We start from the raw sequence: 19173 nt of genomic DNA, 5'->3' as shown, positions 1-19173 counted from the left end.
GACCTTCTGAGAGACATTTTTTAAAAGTTATACCTAAAATTGCTATGCGTCTATTTAACACTTACTATGTGTCTACTCAAAAGTAAAGGGTAAGACACGTATATAACCTAAAATACATATCAACTTGAGAGTGAAATGACCAAAATGTCCTTATTTTTTAATTTAATGACAAATACATACATGTTGAAACTCTCTCTTTTGTATAATAGAAAAGGAAAATAATAAAAATAAAGAATGGAGTCTGCGACTTATTTACAAAAAAAAAATATCTAATATGACTGATTGACTTTTTTTTTTTGCTTAAAGATAAGATTACTATTTTATTTGCTTCAAAAGAGAGAATAATGTGAGTTGAGTTTCCTCCGTTAAAAGAAAAAGGGATATTTGTGGTTGGACTGTAAACGTACCAATTTATTAAAATTGTGGACTATTAGTGCTTCTTGTATAAGAAGCAGGATCATTTTGAGCCAAAGTTCAAAATAATGCCTTTCCTCAAAAGAGTCAATTCCAAAGCATTTGGATGATCCAACCACTAAATTTGACTCGAAGCCAAACCCATCATCAGTGGCTGTTCCTGCAAAACAGACATGATCAGAGATTCAATTTCATCAACGTTAGCTCCACAACCTTCCTGGTTCACTGCCAAAAGGTATTATTGCGAAAAATTCCAAGTTTACTATAAAGAATACGAGTTTTCTCTCTTTGCCATGTGGGTTGTCTATGTATTGCAGTTTTTTTTTTTTTTGAGGCTTTTGGTTTACAGTCCAAGCACATGAAGGGAGAGACCAAGATTCATGGGGTTAGTTTGTTATTTCGATTAGTAAGCAAGTGCCCTTTTCTTGATTCTGACTAACAGGTTTTGAAGATGTATATGTCTTCTTCTTATTTAAAACCTGGGAACCTAGCAGAGAACTTGCTTCCGACCTTATTAGTATGATGACTCTAATTGGCATTTTTACTTTGGGTTGTAATTTTTCTTTTCTCCTGTTTTATTTATGGAACCTGAAGAATTGTGCAAGAAAGAGTAGGGTTGTTTTTATTGTCATTTTCAGCTTCCAAAAGTTCATAATACATATTGTGCGGGTAATAGAAAAATGACAACCACAACAATCACTCCTCAGTCCCAACAAGTTGGGGCCGGCTTTATGAATCCTCAGTGATCATGTTACTCCATATAAACTAATCCCAGAATGGATAATAGAATAACCACTAGATTAATTTTGTTAGGGTTTAATTTGTAAGATACTTTTAGCTGTAAGGTTACTTAAGAACCAATTTCTATAATAAGTAAGTGTAAATTAGTAACCTAGAAAATACGGCAGGTCATTGGTAGTTTATATTACTTTATCCTAATGAAACTTGTAGGCTTAATGAAAGAAGTTTTATTTGAAGCAGTGTCTGATGTGTTTTTTGAAACACCAGGCTCTTAGACTCTGGAGTGTCTATTACAATCCATTTTATAACTTTAATTTTAGCTATCGCTTTGTCTTTATATTTGCTTATGATCTGTCTGCTGCGAATTGTCAGGTTACTAGCCATATTCTGTATAATCAACTTGCTAAATTATGTGGATCGCGGTGCTATAGCGAGCAACGGTGTTAATGGGAAGCGCAGTGAGTGTACTAAGAGCGGTACTTGCTCTTCTGGCAGTGGAATCCAGTAAGTATTTTGTTGATTACTTAATCTTAATGTTTCAGTACAAGTCTGCTTCGTTCTCAAGTGATTGATTATATGGGGAAGATGTAGTGATTGATGTTTCACTCTCTAAGTTTTCCTTCCTGGACAAGGTTTAATATTTTGCTTTCTAATTTTTCCTTCTTGATGATTGACTAGTTATTATATCTAAGAGTCCAATTATGCGTTTTCTCTATGATGTACTTATACCTACCCTAATAATGACTTTTCCCTGTGAAATTTAATGGTTAGAATAGCCATTAAGTAGGCGTTTGGACATGCCATGAAATGAAATCACTGTTTGGACATGTGTGAAAATCTCACCGGTTCATATCACCATCGAGTCGCTGGACGATTAACTGAAAAGTCAGGTCTAAGTCCTTGTTCTTGTTCCTTGACTTGGCTATGATTGCTGAAATTTGCAATTCATTCAGGGAATTGCAGACGTGGAAACTTGTTTGAGAAAGTTCGGAATCTCAGAAACTTGATAAAATCCAACTTATTTTATTAATAACGTCAACTCTCTTAAATAGAATTGCTTTCTTGTATAATTCATTGTAGATATTATTCAGGAACATTTATTAATGCAGAAATAAGATGGGAAATAAATAGGAAAGAATTATATTCAGTATATAAATGTTTATTATCATTTGAACCATATATTGTATATAACGAATTTATTATAAGAACAGATAATACACAAGTAAAATGGTGCCTAACAAGAAAAATACAAGATTCGGTAACAACAAAATAAATAAGGAGATTGATATTAAATATATTAAATTTTACATTTACAATTGAAATAATAAAAACTGATAAGAATGTTATTGCAGATTACCTATCACGACAAAGCTACTCAGACTGAGACTGAGGAAGAAGATACAATTAAAAAGATACTCAAAGTCATTACTACACTTTGTACAAAAGTGGATAGTATGGACAACGAGATACAAAAGCTAAAGACTAATGAAGATAATCTGAAGTCTAAAGCTAGTATAAGTCAGCAGCATGACTATAAAAATGCGGAGCTATGTTGATCCGAAGACAGAAAAAATCCAGAGCTAAAGGGTGACGTTGGGAAACACCTAAAAACCCATAACATTTGTTTAAATACAGCTGCAGGTACAAGCCAACAAGTTAGTGGAAAATATAAGAATTCAAACTTAAACCAGTTATTCGAAAAATCATTTACCCCGAGGCTAACACCAAAAAACATATTAACTATAGAACCACAAACTTCTACATATGCGGATAGCCTACACCATGACAAAAGAACATATAACCATATTACGCGAACCTATATAGAAAATATATACAAAATCCAAACATTTTTAAACCTTAACCCCAGATCTACTACAACCCAAGAACCCAACCAGGATTATTTAACCCAAAAATTACAAAGTTATAATAAACTGATTGCACAACCGAAAACTAACGCCAACTTAGTAAGGACATGTTACAACTATGGACTATTAAATACAGTATATACATATGACGGAGAGGAACTAAGTGGAATACCGAAACTACATAAAACATTTATTACATTTAAGAGAGTTACTAAGAGAAATTTATTATATGTAAAATTTTATACGGCAACAACAGAGATATTATACGAGGAAATAAAATCTCTGATACAAGTGGTAAAGATAGGACTAACAAAAGATATGATAATACCGAAAGATATTGAACAGCAACCAGAGATACAAAAAAGCGAGATATCCAGTTTTTATGCCAATAAGAGAATAATTGTTATATCAACCATTATACAAGAGCTAGCAAATAATTATTTAAACGGAAACGCTACATGGAGCTACTATGCAAGAGATCAGTTAATGATTTATTCCAATTCAAGGGAGCTAAGGAAAGCAGATATGGATGAAGTCTAAAGATGAATTTTATCATTACTTAAGCCAGAAGAACGACCTACAACACGAGCACTAAAAGTAGGATTTATTGCGGCAGAGCTATTAACCAGATATTGCAAGTTAATTGGACACAAATATCCAGATCACATATGTTCAAAATGCAATGGAGAAGATAATGTGATACTAGATGTCCAGCTAGAATAATCCAAATGGCAAAAGGAGATAAGCATGGAAAAAGATAAAAGAAAAAGAAGTCAAGATAGCTAAAGTCATCTACGTATTATTGCAAAGATGTAAAAGTCATAAAGTTATTTAACTTGTTAGAAATAGTAGTAGACATGTGTAAAGTATGAATAGTAAAAAGATGTAAAGTAGTCATAAAGTAGGTATGGTGTGTCATAAAGTAGATAAGTAGGTGTGTCATAAAGTAGGTAGATGTGCCATAATGTAGATATACTATATTATATTATATATTAGGCACATTATTAAGTAGTAGGTGTACGTGTAGTATTATGAAGGATTGTAAAGTAAGAACTTCCTTTCTATATAAAGGAAGTTATATGTAAATGAAAAGGCAGACAACGCCTAACATAATAAAAACTTTCATAAAAAACCACTCTCTCAAGATACTAAATACTTAAAAGTTAATGGATAAATCTGAAATCCAATAAGATATTTCAGATAGCATGAATAAGCAAGAGACAAAAGTATATTGTTCAAAAAATATACGGAACTAATTTCATATATTCCTGAATATCATATATATGATTGAATAAATTTATGTTAGTTATTATGTATTAGAATTATTTGAATCATGATTTCTGGTTTATTAGCACACTGGAAACAATGAGAAAACTTCTATACTATGCCATCCTAATGTTGAAACCGGTAGGCGAGGAAAGCCGTTTAGGGGAGTAAACAAAGTTGAGGCGCTGATAAGAAGGAAGTATCCGCTAAAGTACGATGCTAGTAGTGACAGGAGAACATGATAAACAGATAATCTAGTTCATAATGATCTAATATGAATTTAATCAATTATGAATATAATAGGAAGGAATAATTTGAAATAAAAAACCTGCATTATAAAGAACATGACTACATACGTTCATGATGAAATGATAAAAAACTATGAAACTTTAATCTTATATATATTTAAAGATATAAAAATAATTGAATTAAGAAGAATCATATGGGAAAAAATATTTAATGATAACGAATCAGAAGATATATTGAACCAACAATGGTATGAAATAGACCTACATGATTTAGACTACGAAAGAATAGAATGGCACGATTTAGAAATAAATTCAGACTAAAATGAACTACGAATATTTACAATATTGAACAAAATTTATGGAAGATATAAAACTATTAGAACAATTAATGGAAGAAAATTTATATATGTACCAAAGAACCCAAAATATGTTAGGCGTTGCCTGCTTTTTCATTTACATATACCTTCCTTTATATAGAAAGAAAGTTCTTACTTTACAATCCTTCATAATACTACACGTACACCTACTACTTAATAATGTGCCTAATATATAATATAATATAGTATATCTATATTATGGCACATCTACCTACTTTATGACACACCTACTTATCTACTTTATGATACACTATACCTATTTTATGACTACTTTACATCTTTTTACTATTCCTACTTTACACATGTCTACTATTATTTCTAATAAGTTAAATAACTTTATGACTTTAGTTTTCTTGACTTCTTTTTCTTTCATCTTTTTCCATGCTTATCTCCTTTTGCCATTTGGATTATTCTAGCTGGACATCTAGTATCACATTATCTTCTCCATTGCATTTTGAACATATGTGATCTGGATATTTGTGTCCAATTAACTTGCATTATTTGGTTAATAACTCTGCCGCAATAAATCCTACTTTTAGTGCTCGTGTTGTAGGTCGTTCTTCTGGCTTAAGTAATGATAAAATCCATCTTTGGACTTCATCCATATCTGCTTTCCTTAGCTCCCTTGAATTGGAATAAATCATTAACTGATCTCTTGCATAGTAGCTCCATATAACGTTTCCGTTTAAATAATTATTTGCTAGCTCTTGTATAATGGTTGATATACCAATTATTCTCTTATTGGCATAAAAATTGGGTATCTCGCTTTTTTGTATCTCTGGTTGCTGTTCGATATCTTCCGGTATTATCATATCTTTTGTTAGTCCTATCTTTATCACTTGTATCGGAGGTTTTATTTTCTCGTATAATATCTCTGCTGTTGCCGTATAAAATTTTATATAGAATAAATTTCCCTTAGTAACTCTCTTATATGTAATAAATGTTTTATGTAGTTCCGGTATTTCACTTAGTTCCTCTCCGTCATATGTATATACTGTATTTAATAGTCCATAGTTGTAACATGTCCTTACTAAGTTGGCGTTAATTTTCGGTTGTGCAATCAGTTTATTATAACCTTGTAATTTTTGGGTTAAATAATTCTGATTGGGTTCTTGGGTTGTAGTAGATCTGGGGTTAAGGTTTAAAAATGTTTGGATTTTGTATATATTTTCTATATAGGTTCGCGTAATATGGTTATATGTTCTTTTGTCATGGTGTAGGCTATCCGCATATGTAGAAGTTTGTGGTTCTATAGTTAATGTGTTTTTTGGTGTTTGCCTCGGGGTAAATGTTTTTTCGAATAACTGGTTTAAGTTTGAATTCTTATGTTTTTCACTAACTCGTTGGCTTGTACCTGTAGCTGTATTTAAACAAATGTTATGGGTTTTTAGGTGTTTCCCAACGTCATCTTTTAGCTCTGGATTTTTTGTGTCTTCGGATCGACATAGCTCCGCATTTTTATAGTCATGCTGCTGACTTATACTAGCTTTAGACTTCAGATTATCTTCATTAGTCTTTAGCTTTTGTATCTCGTTGTCCATACTATCCACTTTTGTACAAAGTGTAGTAATGACTTTGAGTATCTTTTCAATTGTATCTTCTTCCTCAGTCTCAGTTTGAGTAGCTTTGTCGTGATAGGTAATCTGCAATAACATTCTTATCAGTTTTTATTATTTCAATTGTAAATGTAAAATTTAATATATTTAATATCAATCTCCTTATTTATTTTGTTGTTACCGAATCTTGTATTTTTCTTGTTAGGCACCATTTTACTTGTGTATTATCTGTTCTTATAATAAATTCGTTATATACAATATATGGTTCAAATGATAATAAACATTTATATACCGAATATAGTTCTTTTCTATTTATTTCCCATCTTATTTCTGCATTAGTAAATGTTACTGAATAATATCTACAATGATGTTCTATTTTTTCTTTTCCATACCTGTATTTTAATACTCCTCCATAACTTTTTTCACTGGCATCTGATTCTACTATATAAGTAAATTTTTTATTTTCATCCGGAAAATATAGTTTAGGTAGGTTCTTACATAATAATTTTACTTTTTGTATTTGTGTTTGGTCCTTTTTATCAAACTGGTATTCTGTCTTTCTTTAATTTTTGTTGTAATGGTTTTAAAATCTCTGCTAATTTTGGTATGTATTCTCTTACTTGATTTACTAGTTCTAAGAATGATTGTAATTTCTTTTTTGTGTCTAGGTGTTCATTTGAGTTAATTATTTTTTGTACTATATGTGTTTGCATTTTTATTCCATTTTTATCTATCTGTATTCCTAGGAATTCTATTTGGCTTTTCATTATGTCTGCTTTCTTTTTACTTAAGCTTATGCCTGAATATTCTATAATATATATGATTTTTTCTAATAATCTTATGTGTTCATCTTGGGTTTTAGAATATAGTAATATATCATCAATATATACTACACAATTTTCTAGTTGTTTAAAGTAGTTATCCATAAAATGTTGATATCTACCTGGGGCATTTTTATATCCAAACGGTAATACATTCCATTCATAAAATCCTTGGGGTACTGTAAATGCTATAAGTTTTTTAGATTCTTCTTCTAATTTTAAGTGGTAAAATCCTGATTTGCAGTAAAATTTACTAAAGTAATTATATCCTTGTATTTGTCTTATCTTTAGTATTTTATTTGGTATCAGATAATTATATGTTTTAGTTTTTGCATTTAAATTTCTATAATCAATAACCATTCTGCTTTTTCCTCTTTTTTGTTCACTATGTTTATTTACTATAAATGCCGGGCTTGTGTGCTTACTATTGCTTTCTTGTATATATCATTTTTCTAGTAATTCATTTATATGTAACAAAAGTCCTATAAAACTAAAATAATAAGTATCCTAATTCACTCAGGGAATTTTTTTTTGACTAAAACAACTAAAACTATAATTCGGAAATATTAATCATTCTTGTGTCTGGAATATTGTTTCCTGACAAACGCATCAATAACAACTATGCTCCAAGTTCATCTTATTTTGTGTGTTTTTGCAGGGGTGATTTTGATTTGAACAATTTTCAGGATGGTGTCATATCATCTGCTTTCATGGTTGGGCTTCTTTTGGCATCTCCAATATTTGCTTCCTTAGCCAAGAGGTGATAATTTTAACATATCGCAGCCTTGATGTTGAGATATATAGAAGCATATATCATACTAAAGTGATTTCACTGTAAAAAGTATGTTTGACAGACACCCTACAGAAATAAGCATTGTATTTACTATGGAGATCATTTTGTCAAGCATTGTATTTACTATGGAGATCATTTTGTCTAGACAGGAAATATAATGAATTACTTTATTCCCATTGTGTTCATTCTCTTTCACCACTTTTTCTTTTGTACTTTTGTCTCATTTTTCTTGATAAGATCTCTTGAAATTCCAAACTAATATAAGATGTTAATACTCTTTTATTGTCGAATACCATGCTGTCCATACTAGGCCATGCGACCCATGCCAGATCAATGTCCACTTTCTGAAATGATTAAGTCACCACTTATTATCCCACTTTTACTCTTCCTAGCATCCAAAGAATAAAAAGGTATCCTTTGTTTTAGTGGGATAGCCTAGTGAAAATCCACATCTAATATTAGAGGTTGAGGGTTCAACTGACCAAGAGAGCCTAGTGGGAAATGGCCATTCTTGACTCATAGGTAGGGAGGCTGGGTGGTGGGTTTAGCATATAAAAAAAAGGTTAAAAAAGAGAATCCCTTACTTACAATTTTACTTACTTGAATGAAATAATCAATATCTCAAAGTCCATCAAATAATTTAATGTAAGTCAATGGTGTTTCACAAATCATCTAAAGATCAAACTAATTCAAATTGAATTGGATGAAAGTGATACCTATATCCCAAGGTTACATTATTATAACTAATTTCTCATTCAGTACTGAAACTCCGGGGGTGGGGTGTACTGAAATATTTTCTAAGGTTATAAAGTATCAGTCGACTATTGATATATGCAAGTTGACTCACGTGCAAGTTACAGATAAAACAGATATAACATGGAGCAAGTAAGGAAACAAAAAGAGTAATTGATTTTATATTGGTTCGGATCACCAATATGGTGCCTAGTCTGTCCCCTGTGGGTTCAAGGGTTTCCTTTAGATCTTTTGAATGAACTTGATTAAACAGATTGTATTGTGGTGAACTTTGAAGAGTTTCTTACATCTGGATAATTCCAGATCTCTTTTGTGGTCACAACCTGTACTTATATAGCTTTCTAATATTTTTTTCTTTTCTTTTTACTAGTAGACTATGATGATTATAGTGCTTTTTGTAAGATGAAAGAGTGAATAGTGTTCTTGTTCAAGTGAAGTTGCGCATCTTTCTTCTTCGATCTTGATCCTCTTTTAACTTGGTTGGCTGTTTCATGACTGTTGCTCTTAAGATGATATGATTAAGAATCAATTCTTTCTCCTGGAGAATCATTACTTTGATGTTGATTTTGCTGGGATTGATTTGCTGAATCAATCCTTTGATATTCAGCGACCGACTCTTAAGTTAACCTAAGGGAGTTTCCTTCAATCAAGGGTATATTAATTTGCCTTGATTGAGTTCTCCTATCTGTCTTCTTTCCTTGTGTGTTCTCCGGTCTTCCTTGTATTTTCTCAATCACAGGAAGATTGATTTGCCTTGTTTGTCCTCTTTCATTGTACGCATTTCTGTCCTCTGTGTCTACTGACTTCTTTCACTGTATAGCTCTTCCCTAATTTTGGGCGGGGTTCTTGACTTGTGCGTGCTTCGGTCTTGCTTGTATATTTCCTCCAATTACAGGAATATTGATTTCCCTCGTTTGTCCTCTTTCCTTGTGCGTATTTCTGTGAAGGTGACCTTTCCTTCCATATTTGTAATGCTGCTTTTCTTGGTGATATTTGTAATGCTGATAAACGAGCCCAAGGAGAGATAGTCAAAAGGTCAGATTGTCTTAAGAAACCACCAAAACAAGACCAGGATTAACGCTTGGCTAAGAAATATTTGAGAGTGTTGATAACTCTCTCTCAGAAGGAGTGGTAGACAGTGTTATCAAAAGCGAAAAGCGCAAAAAAGCTCTAAGGTTTGTTGGGGCTTTAAGCGCAAAGCACAAATAAAGCGTGGATTTTATTGAGAAAAGGCGCAAATGGAGAAAACATACAAATATATACATGTTTAGTCCAAGACTAATAATTATAAAGGTTAAGGAGCTCAAAGAGGCCTCAGGCAGGGGAACCTCTGTCCCCTTTCCTGTTTTTGCTAGTGATGGAGGGACTTAACAACATGCTCAAGACAGCTAACACAAATGGCTGGTTGAGAGGTTTTGATGTGGCCAACGATGGAAGGGAAAGTTTAGTGGTGACTCATTTGCAATATGCAGATGACACACTCATCTTTTGTGGGGTAGAAGAAGAACAACTCAGATATATGAGAGTAATATTGGTCTTGTTTGAAGGAATCTCTGGGTTGCATATTAATTGGAGAAAGAGTTTTCTTTATCCTATTAATGAAGTACATAACATGGAGGCACTAAACATAATCCTAGGTGGACAAGTTGGGGATCTCCCAACTACATACCTTGGGATGCCGTTGGGTGCTAAATCAATGTCTAAAGAGATCTGGAGCAGTGTAATAGAAAAGTGTGAGAAGAAACTGGCTAGATGGAAGGGACAATACTTGTCTCTTGGAGGAAGAGTTACTCTAATTAACTCAGTCCTAGATGCCATGCCTACTTACATGATGTCTTTATTTCCCATTCCAGTAGGGGTCACAGACAGATTGGACAGAATCAGAAGGAAGTTCCTATGGCAGGGAAACAAGGACAGGAAAGGTTACAATTTGGTAAAGTGGAATGATCTGATAATAGAAAAAAGGTATGGAGGTTTGGGTATTAAAAATCTGCAGAATCATAGCAAGGCCCTCAGAATGAAATGGTTGTGGAAATATGCTAACGACAAACATCTGTTATGGAGAAAAGTCATCAAAGCCAAGTATGAAGAAGAAAATAGGTGGATGACAAAGGAAGTATTTTCCCCATATGGAGTGAATCTGTGGAGATCTATAAGGGCCTTGTGGGATGATTTCAAGATCAAAACCAAGGTTAAGGTTAGAAATGGGGAAAAGACAAGCTTCTGGGGAGATGACTGGCATGAGATGGGGATTCTGAGGAATATCTACCCAGATATCCACAACTTAATGTTAAATCAGCAAAGAACAATTGCATGAATGTGGACACCTGATGGGTGGGAAATCAGTTTCAGAAGACAAGTAAATGACTGGGAAATCACAAGAGTTGCAGATTTCCTTAACACTATTGGCCAGTTTAAAGGAACACAAGAAGGGGAAGATGAGTTTTGGTGGCAGGGCACTGACAGAGGAACCTTCAGGGTAGGCAAAGCATACAGATGGTTGAATAGTCACAATCAACAGAATGTCAACAGGCCCTGGAAAACTATATGGAAAGTGAATATACCCTACAAGGTATCATGCTTTTTTTGGCTCTTATCTAAGGAAGCTGTCCTTACACAAGACAATCTGATGGAAAAGGGGATAATTTTATGTTCGAGATGTGTTTTTTGCAGAGAACAAGCAGAAACCGTTCGACATTTGTTCCTTCACTGCAAGATCACATGTCATCTTTGGAGGTTATTCATAAACCTTAAAGGTTTCTCCTGGACTATTCCAGGAAAGGTTACGGAGGCCCTTCAAAGTTGGGAAGAAGCTGGGGTTCTGGCAAGAAGCAGAAGTAGGTGGAGAATCATACCAGCCAGCATATGGTGGACAATCTTGAAGGAGAGAAATTCTAGGTGTTTTGAGAACATAGAAAATAGTATAGAACAGATCAAATCGAATTGTATCTTGATTCTATGTTTTTGGTGTAATCAGATTCGGTCTAATGATCTTGTATCTATTATTGATGTGTTAGATTCATTATAGACATGGGATCATAGGATCTAGATTTACTTGTAAATATGGCCCTAGTACAGCCCATGTACTGATCTGTTTCTATCAATAGACACAAAGTTACCAGTTTCAAAAAAAAAAGAAAGAAAGAAGTCCCACATCGGTAGAGGGATGGGAATTTGGTCTCCTTATATGGACTTGGACAAACCTCCCCTCATGAGCTAGTTTTTGGGATTGAGTTAGGCCCAGGTGTCATATCTTTATATGGTATCCGAGCCAAGCCCATCTCAATTTGTTGTTCACCAATGATGGCCCCCCATTTAGAAGTGTTCACGCTTCTGTTGAGGTCTGGGCGTGCGGGGGAGTGTTAAGAAGTCCCACATTAGTAGAGGAATGATAATTTGGTCTCCTTATATGGACTTGGACAAACCTCCCAACATGAGCTAGCTTTTGGGGTTGAGTTAGGCCCAGGTGTCATATCTTTACAATAAGCATGAATAACAAAGAAATTGATTGTTTTTAATCAATGGTTTAGCATCGCCTCTTCAGGACATGCTCATTCAAAAGGAAAAATATGTCTTAGAGCCTTGATGACGACACTAAAGCGCTCATTAAGTGAGGCTAAGCGCTCAACGTGTTTTGAGCCTCGCTTCAAGGCTTAAGCGCCCCTTTGATAAAACTGGTGGTAGGATTTTTCAACATTCTTGGATAGATTGGAGTAGGAGGTCTGAACAGCTATGGCAAGCTCTGTCTGAGAGGATTTGGCCTCTTGCGTTAAGGAGTTGACTCGTTGAATCAGCTTATTCGTGGTCTTGATTCCTTCACACTGATTGCCATCCATGGAGATTCTCAGCTTCCCAACATTTGTGCTAGTGTCTTTGGAGGTCCTTGTCCCTGGTCTCTGCAGCTGCTGCATTCCATCCTCCAGAGCTGCTAACCTGCCTTTTATCTCACCTGCTTCTTTAAGCAATTCTGAGGCTGAATCAGCAGAGATCTTGCTGCCCTTTGGCTGCTCCACTTTAACCTTCACTAAACCCTTCTTTGACCACTTATCATCATGTCGAACATATCCCATGCTAGCAAATGCTTGAGTATCATATGTAGAGGAAACTTCCAGGGGTTTATAGGTAGAGATGTCAATCATAGAGGCAGTTAAGATGCGGGTGATGATCAGTACGTAGGGAAGGCTTGAAGTAACACCTGATTCCTCAGCACTCTTGACAATGTATTCACGAATTCACTTAACCCAGTTGATTTATTACTTTTCTAATAAGCAATAAAGTACAAATGGAAAATTTACCCAAAGTTTATTAAGTGCACAAAGTTCCATTGATGTTGCCTCCATATTGAACTTCATAATTTGTTGCCCCTTTCTTCTATAGTCTAGTACATTGTTAAGAATGTCAACAAACACGTAGTGATCAGTTTCACCCCAAAGTATATTAAAATGTTGGACAACAATGCTTAAATGGCCAAACCATGCCATTGGTGATTGCTCCAAACCATAAAGAGGCACTGTTGACATACTAATCTAGACTTGCCCTAAGCAACAACACTAGCATTTGCTGTTGACTTCCTCCGTAAGTTCATGATGAAAGAAGACAATTTTTCTATCAAACTGATAATGGAGCTAATGAAGTACAACGGTGATCCTAGGCACTGTGAAAGAAGTATTTTTCAGTTAGACTTTTAGAGGACGGAAGAGATGTTGCTCCACGAGCACTTATGTGGGTCGTATTGAGAGAGAGATGTGGGTCATATGGAGAGAGAGTTATACAAGAGCTTTTGAAGGAGTAGAGAATGATTTCTTGTAATCTATTATTCCTTACTTTTTATTTTTGGTGCACCCATGAGGCTCCTGTATGTACAGAAGATTGAAGCGTTGTTCATGGAGAACTATTTTACATTATAAAACTAATGGTCAATGAGACATAGCTGCAGTGGAGATAAGGTGGCGGATAGATGCAATTATGGCCACCAAACAAAAGGTATCACCATAATCAATGCCAAAAATCTGAATATATCCCCTGAGCACCAATTTAATTTTAAGATGATCAACCTTTCATCAGCACTACGTTGACTTTAAGCACCCAACGGCATCCAACTATTATTTGCCATGTACTAAAATAACTATCTTCCAAGTACCATTGTCATGCAGAGCTGTCATTTCCTCAATCATAGCTTGATACCAAACTGCATGATTCATTTCTTTTGCTGCAATTATAGGTATTTTGACAGTGGATAAATTTGTAAAGGAGACATGATATGAAGGTGATAAATGGTGCTAACTTAAGTAATTATAAGCCGGATGAGGGTTACAAGTAATTCGAGTACCTTTTCGAAGAAAAATAGGAAGGTCCAGCCTATTACTCAATGAAACAGGGAATGTAGTTAGACTTGGCAAAGAAATACCAGGTGGACTTTGTATACTTTGATCATGAGCTAAAACTTCAACTGGAATTGACAAGCTTCAACCAAGGTCCATCATATGTATTTTCTTGGGGGTACTCTCACCTTCAAAGGGTTACAAATGCTATGTACTATACATAAGTACTTTGTGAGGCAGATGCAAATTTTATGAGCCACCCCCATACTTTTCATCAAATCTGCTGATTAAATAGCCTTAGGTAGAGTTCTTGTTATTCCAACTCTTCTGACTCTAACCTTCTCATATATGAACCCATTAGAGCAAACCATTTTACTCATGCCAGTCAACCAGACCAAGTTTTAACTAAAACAAATAATGCTCATCCTAATCCTTGCCTACCTCATTAACATCTCTAAAGATGCTGTTATTTCAATATGTTAAGACTTTAACTAAACCTCATCCTTTCTCCAAATTCATGCTTTGCCACTTAAAATGCAAAGGGGATTGAAAAAATAAAGGGAAAGGATTTGAATTGTATGTCTACCTTTACACTATGATGTGCCTTCTATTTAATCAATTTCTCATATTTCTTGTATTATTGTGACTTGGCAGTGTTAATCCATTTAGACTTATTGGAGTTGGACTGACAGTCTGGACCTTTGCTACTGCTGGTTGCGGCCTGTCAATTAATTTCTGGTCCATTACCATCTGCAGAATGTGAGTAGATTATGTCAGTTCTTTTGAATGCTACCTGTTTTTCTACTTTTTCTTTTGGGGGTGGTGGTGGTTCTATTTGTTAATAATTTATTTCCTCTATCAGGATGGTGGGTGTTGGTGAGGCATCTTTTATAAGCCTTGCTGCTCCATTCATTGATGACAATGCCCCAGTTGATCAGGTTTGTTTTGCATTTGTGATTCAGCTATGTAAAGTTGCTGACTTAGTAGATGATGCATGCTGTACTGCTTGTCTTTTATTTCTGTTCTGAGGCAAAGAATATTCTGGGTAGCTCTGGCCTCTGAGTGCTAATATCTATTGCTAATGTGATGGGTAGTTCTGCTGTTCCTCTGCCTGTACTCCTGTTCCATTATTGTTCAAAATTATTTATGCTTATAATACAAGGTGCAAGCTCTCACCTCCTTTTCATTTTTAAATATGGTGTGCCTAGACTTTGTGAGGCCCCCCATAAAAGTATGATTGCATTAGTGGGCGTAGTTTTACCTTTTAGTATATTTGAAGGCTTCTCTGCGTATTGCCATTGAGAACTATGAGTTTATGATTTATTAGCTGGAGCAAAACTGAGAGTATCAGTCTGGTAATAATTGTAACTCTGAAACATTGGGATAACGCTTCCAGTCCTATGCATGAGTTTCTACTTAAATGTTACCTAGTCCATGGATTACCATGTCTCCTGGTAATGAAGACCAATCACAATTCCTGTAAACAAATATTTAATATACTGTAGGTTAGGTTCAGTTGGTTAGAGCTTGTGGCTGTTAACCACAAGGTCGGAGGTTCAAACCCTCCTTCTAGCGTTCTCCATTTATTTACACTAGGTATGTTGTTGTACTGTAGGTTAGGTTCATTGAACTCTCTTGTTGGCTTGGTTAAAGCAAGTTGTGAGGCAATTACTTCTTTTTAATTGCTGGATCTATTTAACGTAGATCTTCTGTACAATATTGTCCATGAAGATATCTGTGAGAAAATGAGCATAACCTGGCTTTATGCAAGTTGTTTCCTATTTTTGTTGTTTTCCTTTTCTAAACTGTATGGTTCCATATTTTGTTGAAATTCCTCAAATTTGTGTAGAAGATGTTGTGATATGAACAACAATGCTTCATAATGGAAATGAATGCTCGTTCCAATTTAACCTTCTTGTATCTTTCCTAGTTTATCATGTTAACAAAGACATCCAATTATATATAACTTTTTTTTTTTCTTGATGATCACTATTTTTTACATGCTTCTTCAACTTCATAGCTGCTTGTGTACAACTGTCAAATGTTTCTGCATCTCATATTATGTCTGTAATGTGATGCATGCTAATTCTCCTTCATGTCAGAAAACAGCATGGCTGGGAATATTTTACATGTGTATACCAACTGGGATTGCTGTTGGTTATGTATATGGTGGATTGGTGAGCTTGCTTCAGTTGCTATGAGTTAAGCTTTTCTTGGGGGAAGTATCTTTTGTGGAGCATGCCAAGTCTTACTAAAGCTCTGCTCTGTGGTAGGTTGGAAGTCTTCTTAATTGGCGTTGGGCGTTCGGGATAGAGGCATTGCTGATGCTTCCTTTTGCAATTTTAGGTTTTGTGATGAAACCATTGCAATTGAAAGGTGATGTAATATTAATTTTCAGTTCAATGCATTTTCCAGACAATTTCTAAAATGTTTCTGCAGGGTTCTCGCACACCGGATCAAAAAGACCATCGACTTCTGTGCAGACTTCTTGCACAGAAGCAGGTAATGCCTACTATCACTCATATGTGTTCATTTCACCTTCTCTACCTAATTCAACAGGGTTCACAATTCTTGTCCTAACCTACAAGATTCCTTTACCTGGATGATGTGCTTGGGAGGTACATCCTCCCAAATATATTAATCTGTGAACAGGAATGTTATTTGGCTCTTTTCTTTTATAAGCAAATGCGTTGCCAAGAACTCAGAAAATCACATATGAAGATCGTATATCAAAAGATAGTAATTTCGTTGGGAGAAGTTCTTGTTTTGCGCACATAAAACCTGAACTGCTAAATAATACTATAAGTTAGGTTGTTCATAGATGTATACTAGTAAAATAAAAGAATGTCGCTTGAGGTGCTTCCACCATGTCCTAGCTTGATTTTTAGAAAATCTCTTTTGTTTGTGTAAACTTGAAGATGCAAATAGTATTGATCATTTCATGAAATTTGTTAGCTCCTTGATTTACAGTTCGTTATTACAGGAACATTGTACAGGAGCTACTGTTTTGCTAAGCTGCTGTATCTTTTAGCATCTTCTAGATGCAGTTTAATGAAAAATACCACACTTTGCTTGATAAAAAAATGTTTTTTGTCCTATGTAGATGTCCATATGCGCCAATAAGTAGGATCATCTTTTTTAAAAAAAAATAAAAAATTATGGCCACATGGGCCAGATTTTATTAATCAAAATGGTCCAGCAATAGTAAGTAGGAGCATCAGTATCATTACATAAGGTGATACTCACCAGTAAGTATGATCATCAATATCATGGCATAATGTGATAACTGGGGACAAGGTAAATCCATTGTTAGATTGTTCAAGGAAGTAGTCTAAAAAGACTTACAACCTCCCAAATTTAATGCCAACGTACTAATGACAGAATACAATGTAAAAGGTTTACCAACTAATTGTGATTAATACAGTCATCATTTTACTTAGACTACATCAGGTGCTTGTGAAGATCGACCAACTAGTTGCCGTTTTATGTTCGCGAATGGATAACTGTGAAATTTAAAGAACTTCTAGGTTTAGAAAATCCATTGCCTTTAACAAATTATTTGGTATTATAATGAAGGCATAGATATAATGATGTTGATAGAAGATTCATTATAGTCCTTACTAATTAGATAGGGTGTAGTTGATTGATTGAATGATTTTTAAGAGTACATTGAATGATTCTTTTATCATGATTTTATCCTGGTCTTGATAATGGAATGAGATCATCTATCCCATATAGAATGTGGGATAGATAATCCTGGTTATAATCCCAGGATAACCTAGTTTTGAACCAAACGACCCCTGAGGGATAGCTCAGCACTGTGATGGATAAAGTTGATGTTATCTCTGTTCCTTTTTATTTGTTTTCCTTGCAAGGTTCTTTCTTGTGATTATATCAATCACACCATAATTTGATTTTAATCTCTTGTCATTAATGCAGTTACTTCACCTTGTCAAGATGGTTCATCCCAAACAAGGAATGATTCCATGGATGAGTAAGGAGCCTTCATAAAAACATGGTCTATGACAGCCAAAATTTACCATCATGCGTGCAAGCATGATTGGAATTGGCATTCACTGATCGCTGTAATATAGTAGACAACTTCGTCATGCATCTTATTTTTCTCTCTCCTTTGCAGTTCAAAAAGTGCACCCGGAATTTTGAACCAATTTACAAGATTTTGGATGGATATGAAGGTGCTTTTGCTTGACAAGGTCTACGTCGTGAATATCCTAGGTATTGTATTCACTTGTTCGACTTTGTTGATTTGATGCCTCTTTGTTCTTAGTATTCTTATACTGGCATGTGGTTGAACCTATTTTGAATTCCCTACTATCCATCTATACTAATATAGAAGTGGGAAGCTCCAAACTAAAATACCCCTCAAAAGTTGATGACCTTTATACCCCATTAGAATTAAATATTCATAAAGTTAATGTAAAAAACATTTATACACCCTATTCAGTATTATAGGCTGTGTTGTGTATAACTCTTCTCTCTCTTTTCTCTCTATTTTCTTCTCTATCTATCTCTCCCCTTCTTCCGGTACCCACTTTCCTAGGGTTCTGATGGATAACAGCATCTATATTGCGGTGGGTTTCAAATCTATTGACATAACAAGATCATGTGGCACAACAGAGATATGGTACGAGTGGACTGAGAGGAGTAGAAATTTCATCTGGAGAACAACTTTTAACAAGATGACTATGGAATGGATCTCTCTAACTCTGAGAGAAGCATCGAAAGTGAATGGTAACTTTGTCAGAAGATGGAAGAGAAGAGTTAATTTCTCAGAAACATTTTGCTCTAGGAATTTTAACAAGTTTGGCTGGTGTATCAGCATTGTGAGTTTAAGGGGGGAGAAAAAGATCAATGGTAATCATACCGGAACTGACATTAGTTTAGGATGGAATTTTATTGCTGACAAGATAGAAGTTTTTTGAAGAAACAGGATCCCCATTCTAGGGCTGAGTCAAGATTGGCTGAGAAGAACCTTCCATACTCTGAAGCTGCCAGGA

General features: G+C 34.7%; 1 protein-coding gene across 1 annotated transcript in view; it reads left to right on the top strand.

Moving 5' to 3' along the window:
* The first annotated feature begins 413 nt into the window (after positions 1 to 413).
* The window catches only part of LOC125840728 (probable sphingolipid transporter spinster homolog 2), a 43385-nt gene continuing 24625 nt past the window's right edge, over positions 414 to 19173 (top strand). Inside the window, exons 1-10 of the mRNA XM_049519698.1 lie at positions 414 to 649; positions 1528 to 1659; positions 7947 to 8048; positions 14810 to 14914; positions 15018 to 15093; positions 16258 to 16332; positions 16429 to 16531; positions 16595 to 16657; positions 18095 to 18149; positions 18294 to 18391. Of these exons, the coding sequence (XP_049375655.1) occupies positions 588 to 649; positions 1528 to 1659; positions 7947 to 8048; positions 14810 to 14914; positions 15018 to 15093; positions 16258 to 16332; positions 16429 to 16531; positions 16595 to 16657; positions 18095 to 18149; positions 18294 to 18391 (871 nt within the window). The 5' untranslated portion in view covers positions 414 to 587. The remainder of the gene's footprint in view (positions 650 to 1527; positions 1660 to 7946; positions 8049 to 14809; positions 14915 to 15017; positions 15094 to 16257; positions 16333 to 16428; positions 16532 to 16594; positions 16658 to 18094; positions 18150 to 18293; positions 18392 to 19173) is intronic.

Source organism: Solanum verrucosum, unplaced genomic scaffold (assembly GCF_900185275.1).
Source record: "Solanum verrucosum unplaced genomic scaffold, falcon-dt-bn FXZP01000176.1, whole genome shotgun sequence".
In the NCBI taxonomy this organism is placed as follows: domain Eukaryota; kingdom Viridiplantae; phylum Streptophyta; class Magnoliopsida; order Solanales; family Solanaceae; genus Solanum; species Solanum verrucosum.
This window is presented reverse-complemented; position numbering and strand designations above follow the sequence as displayed.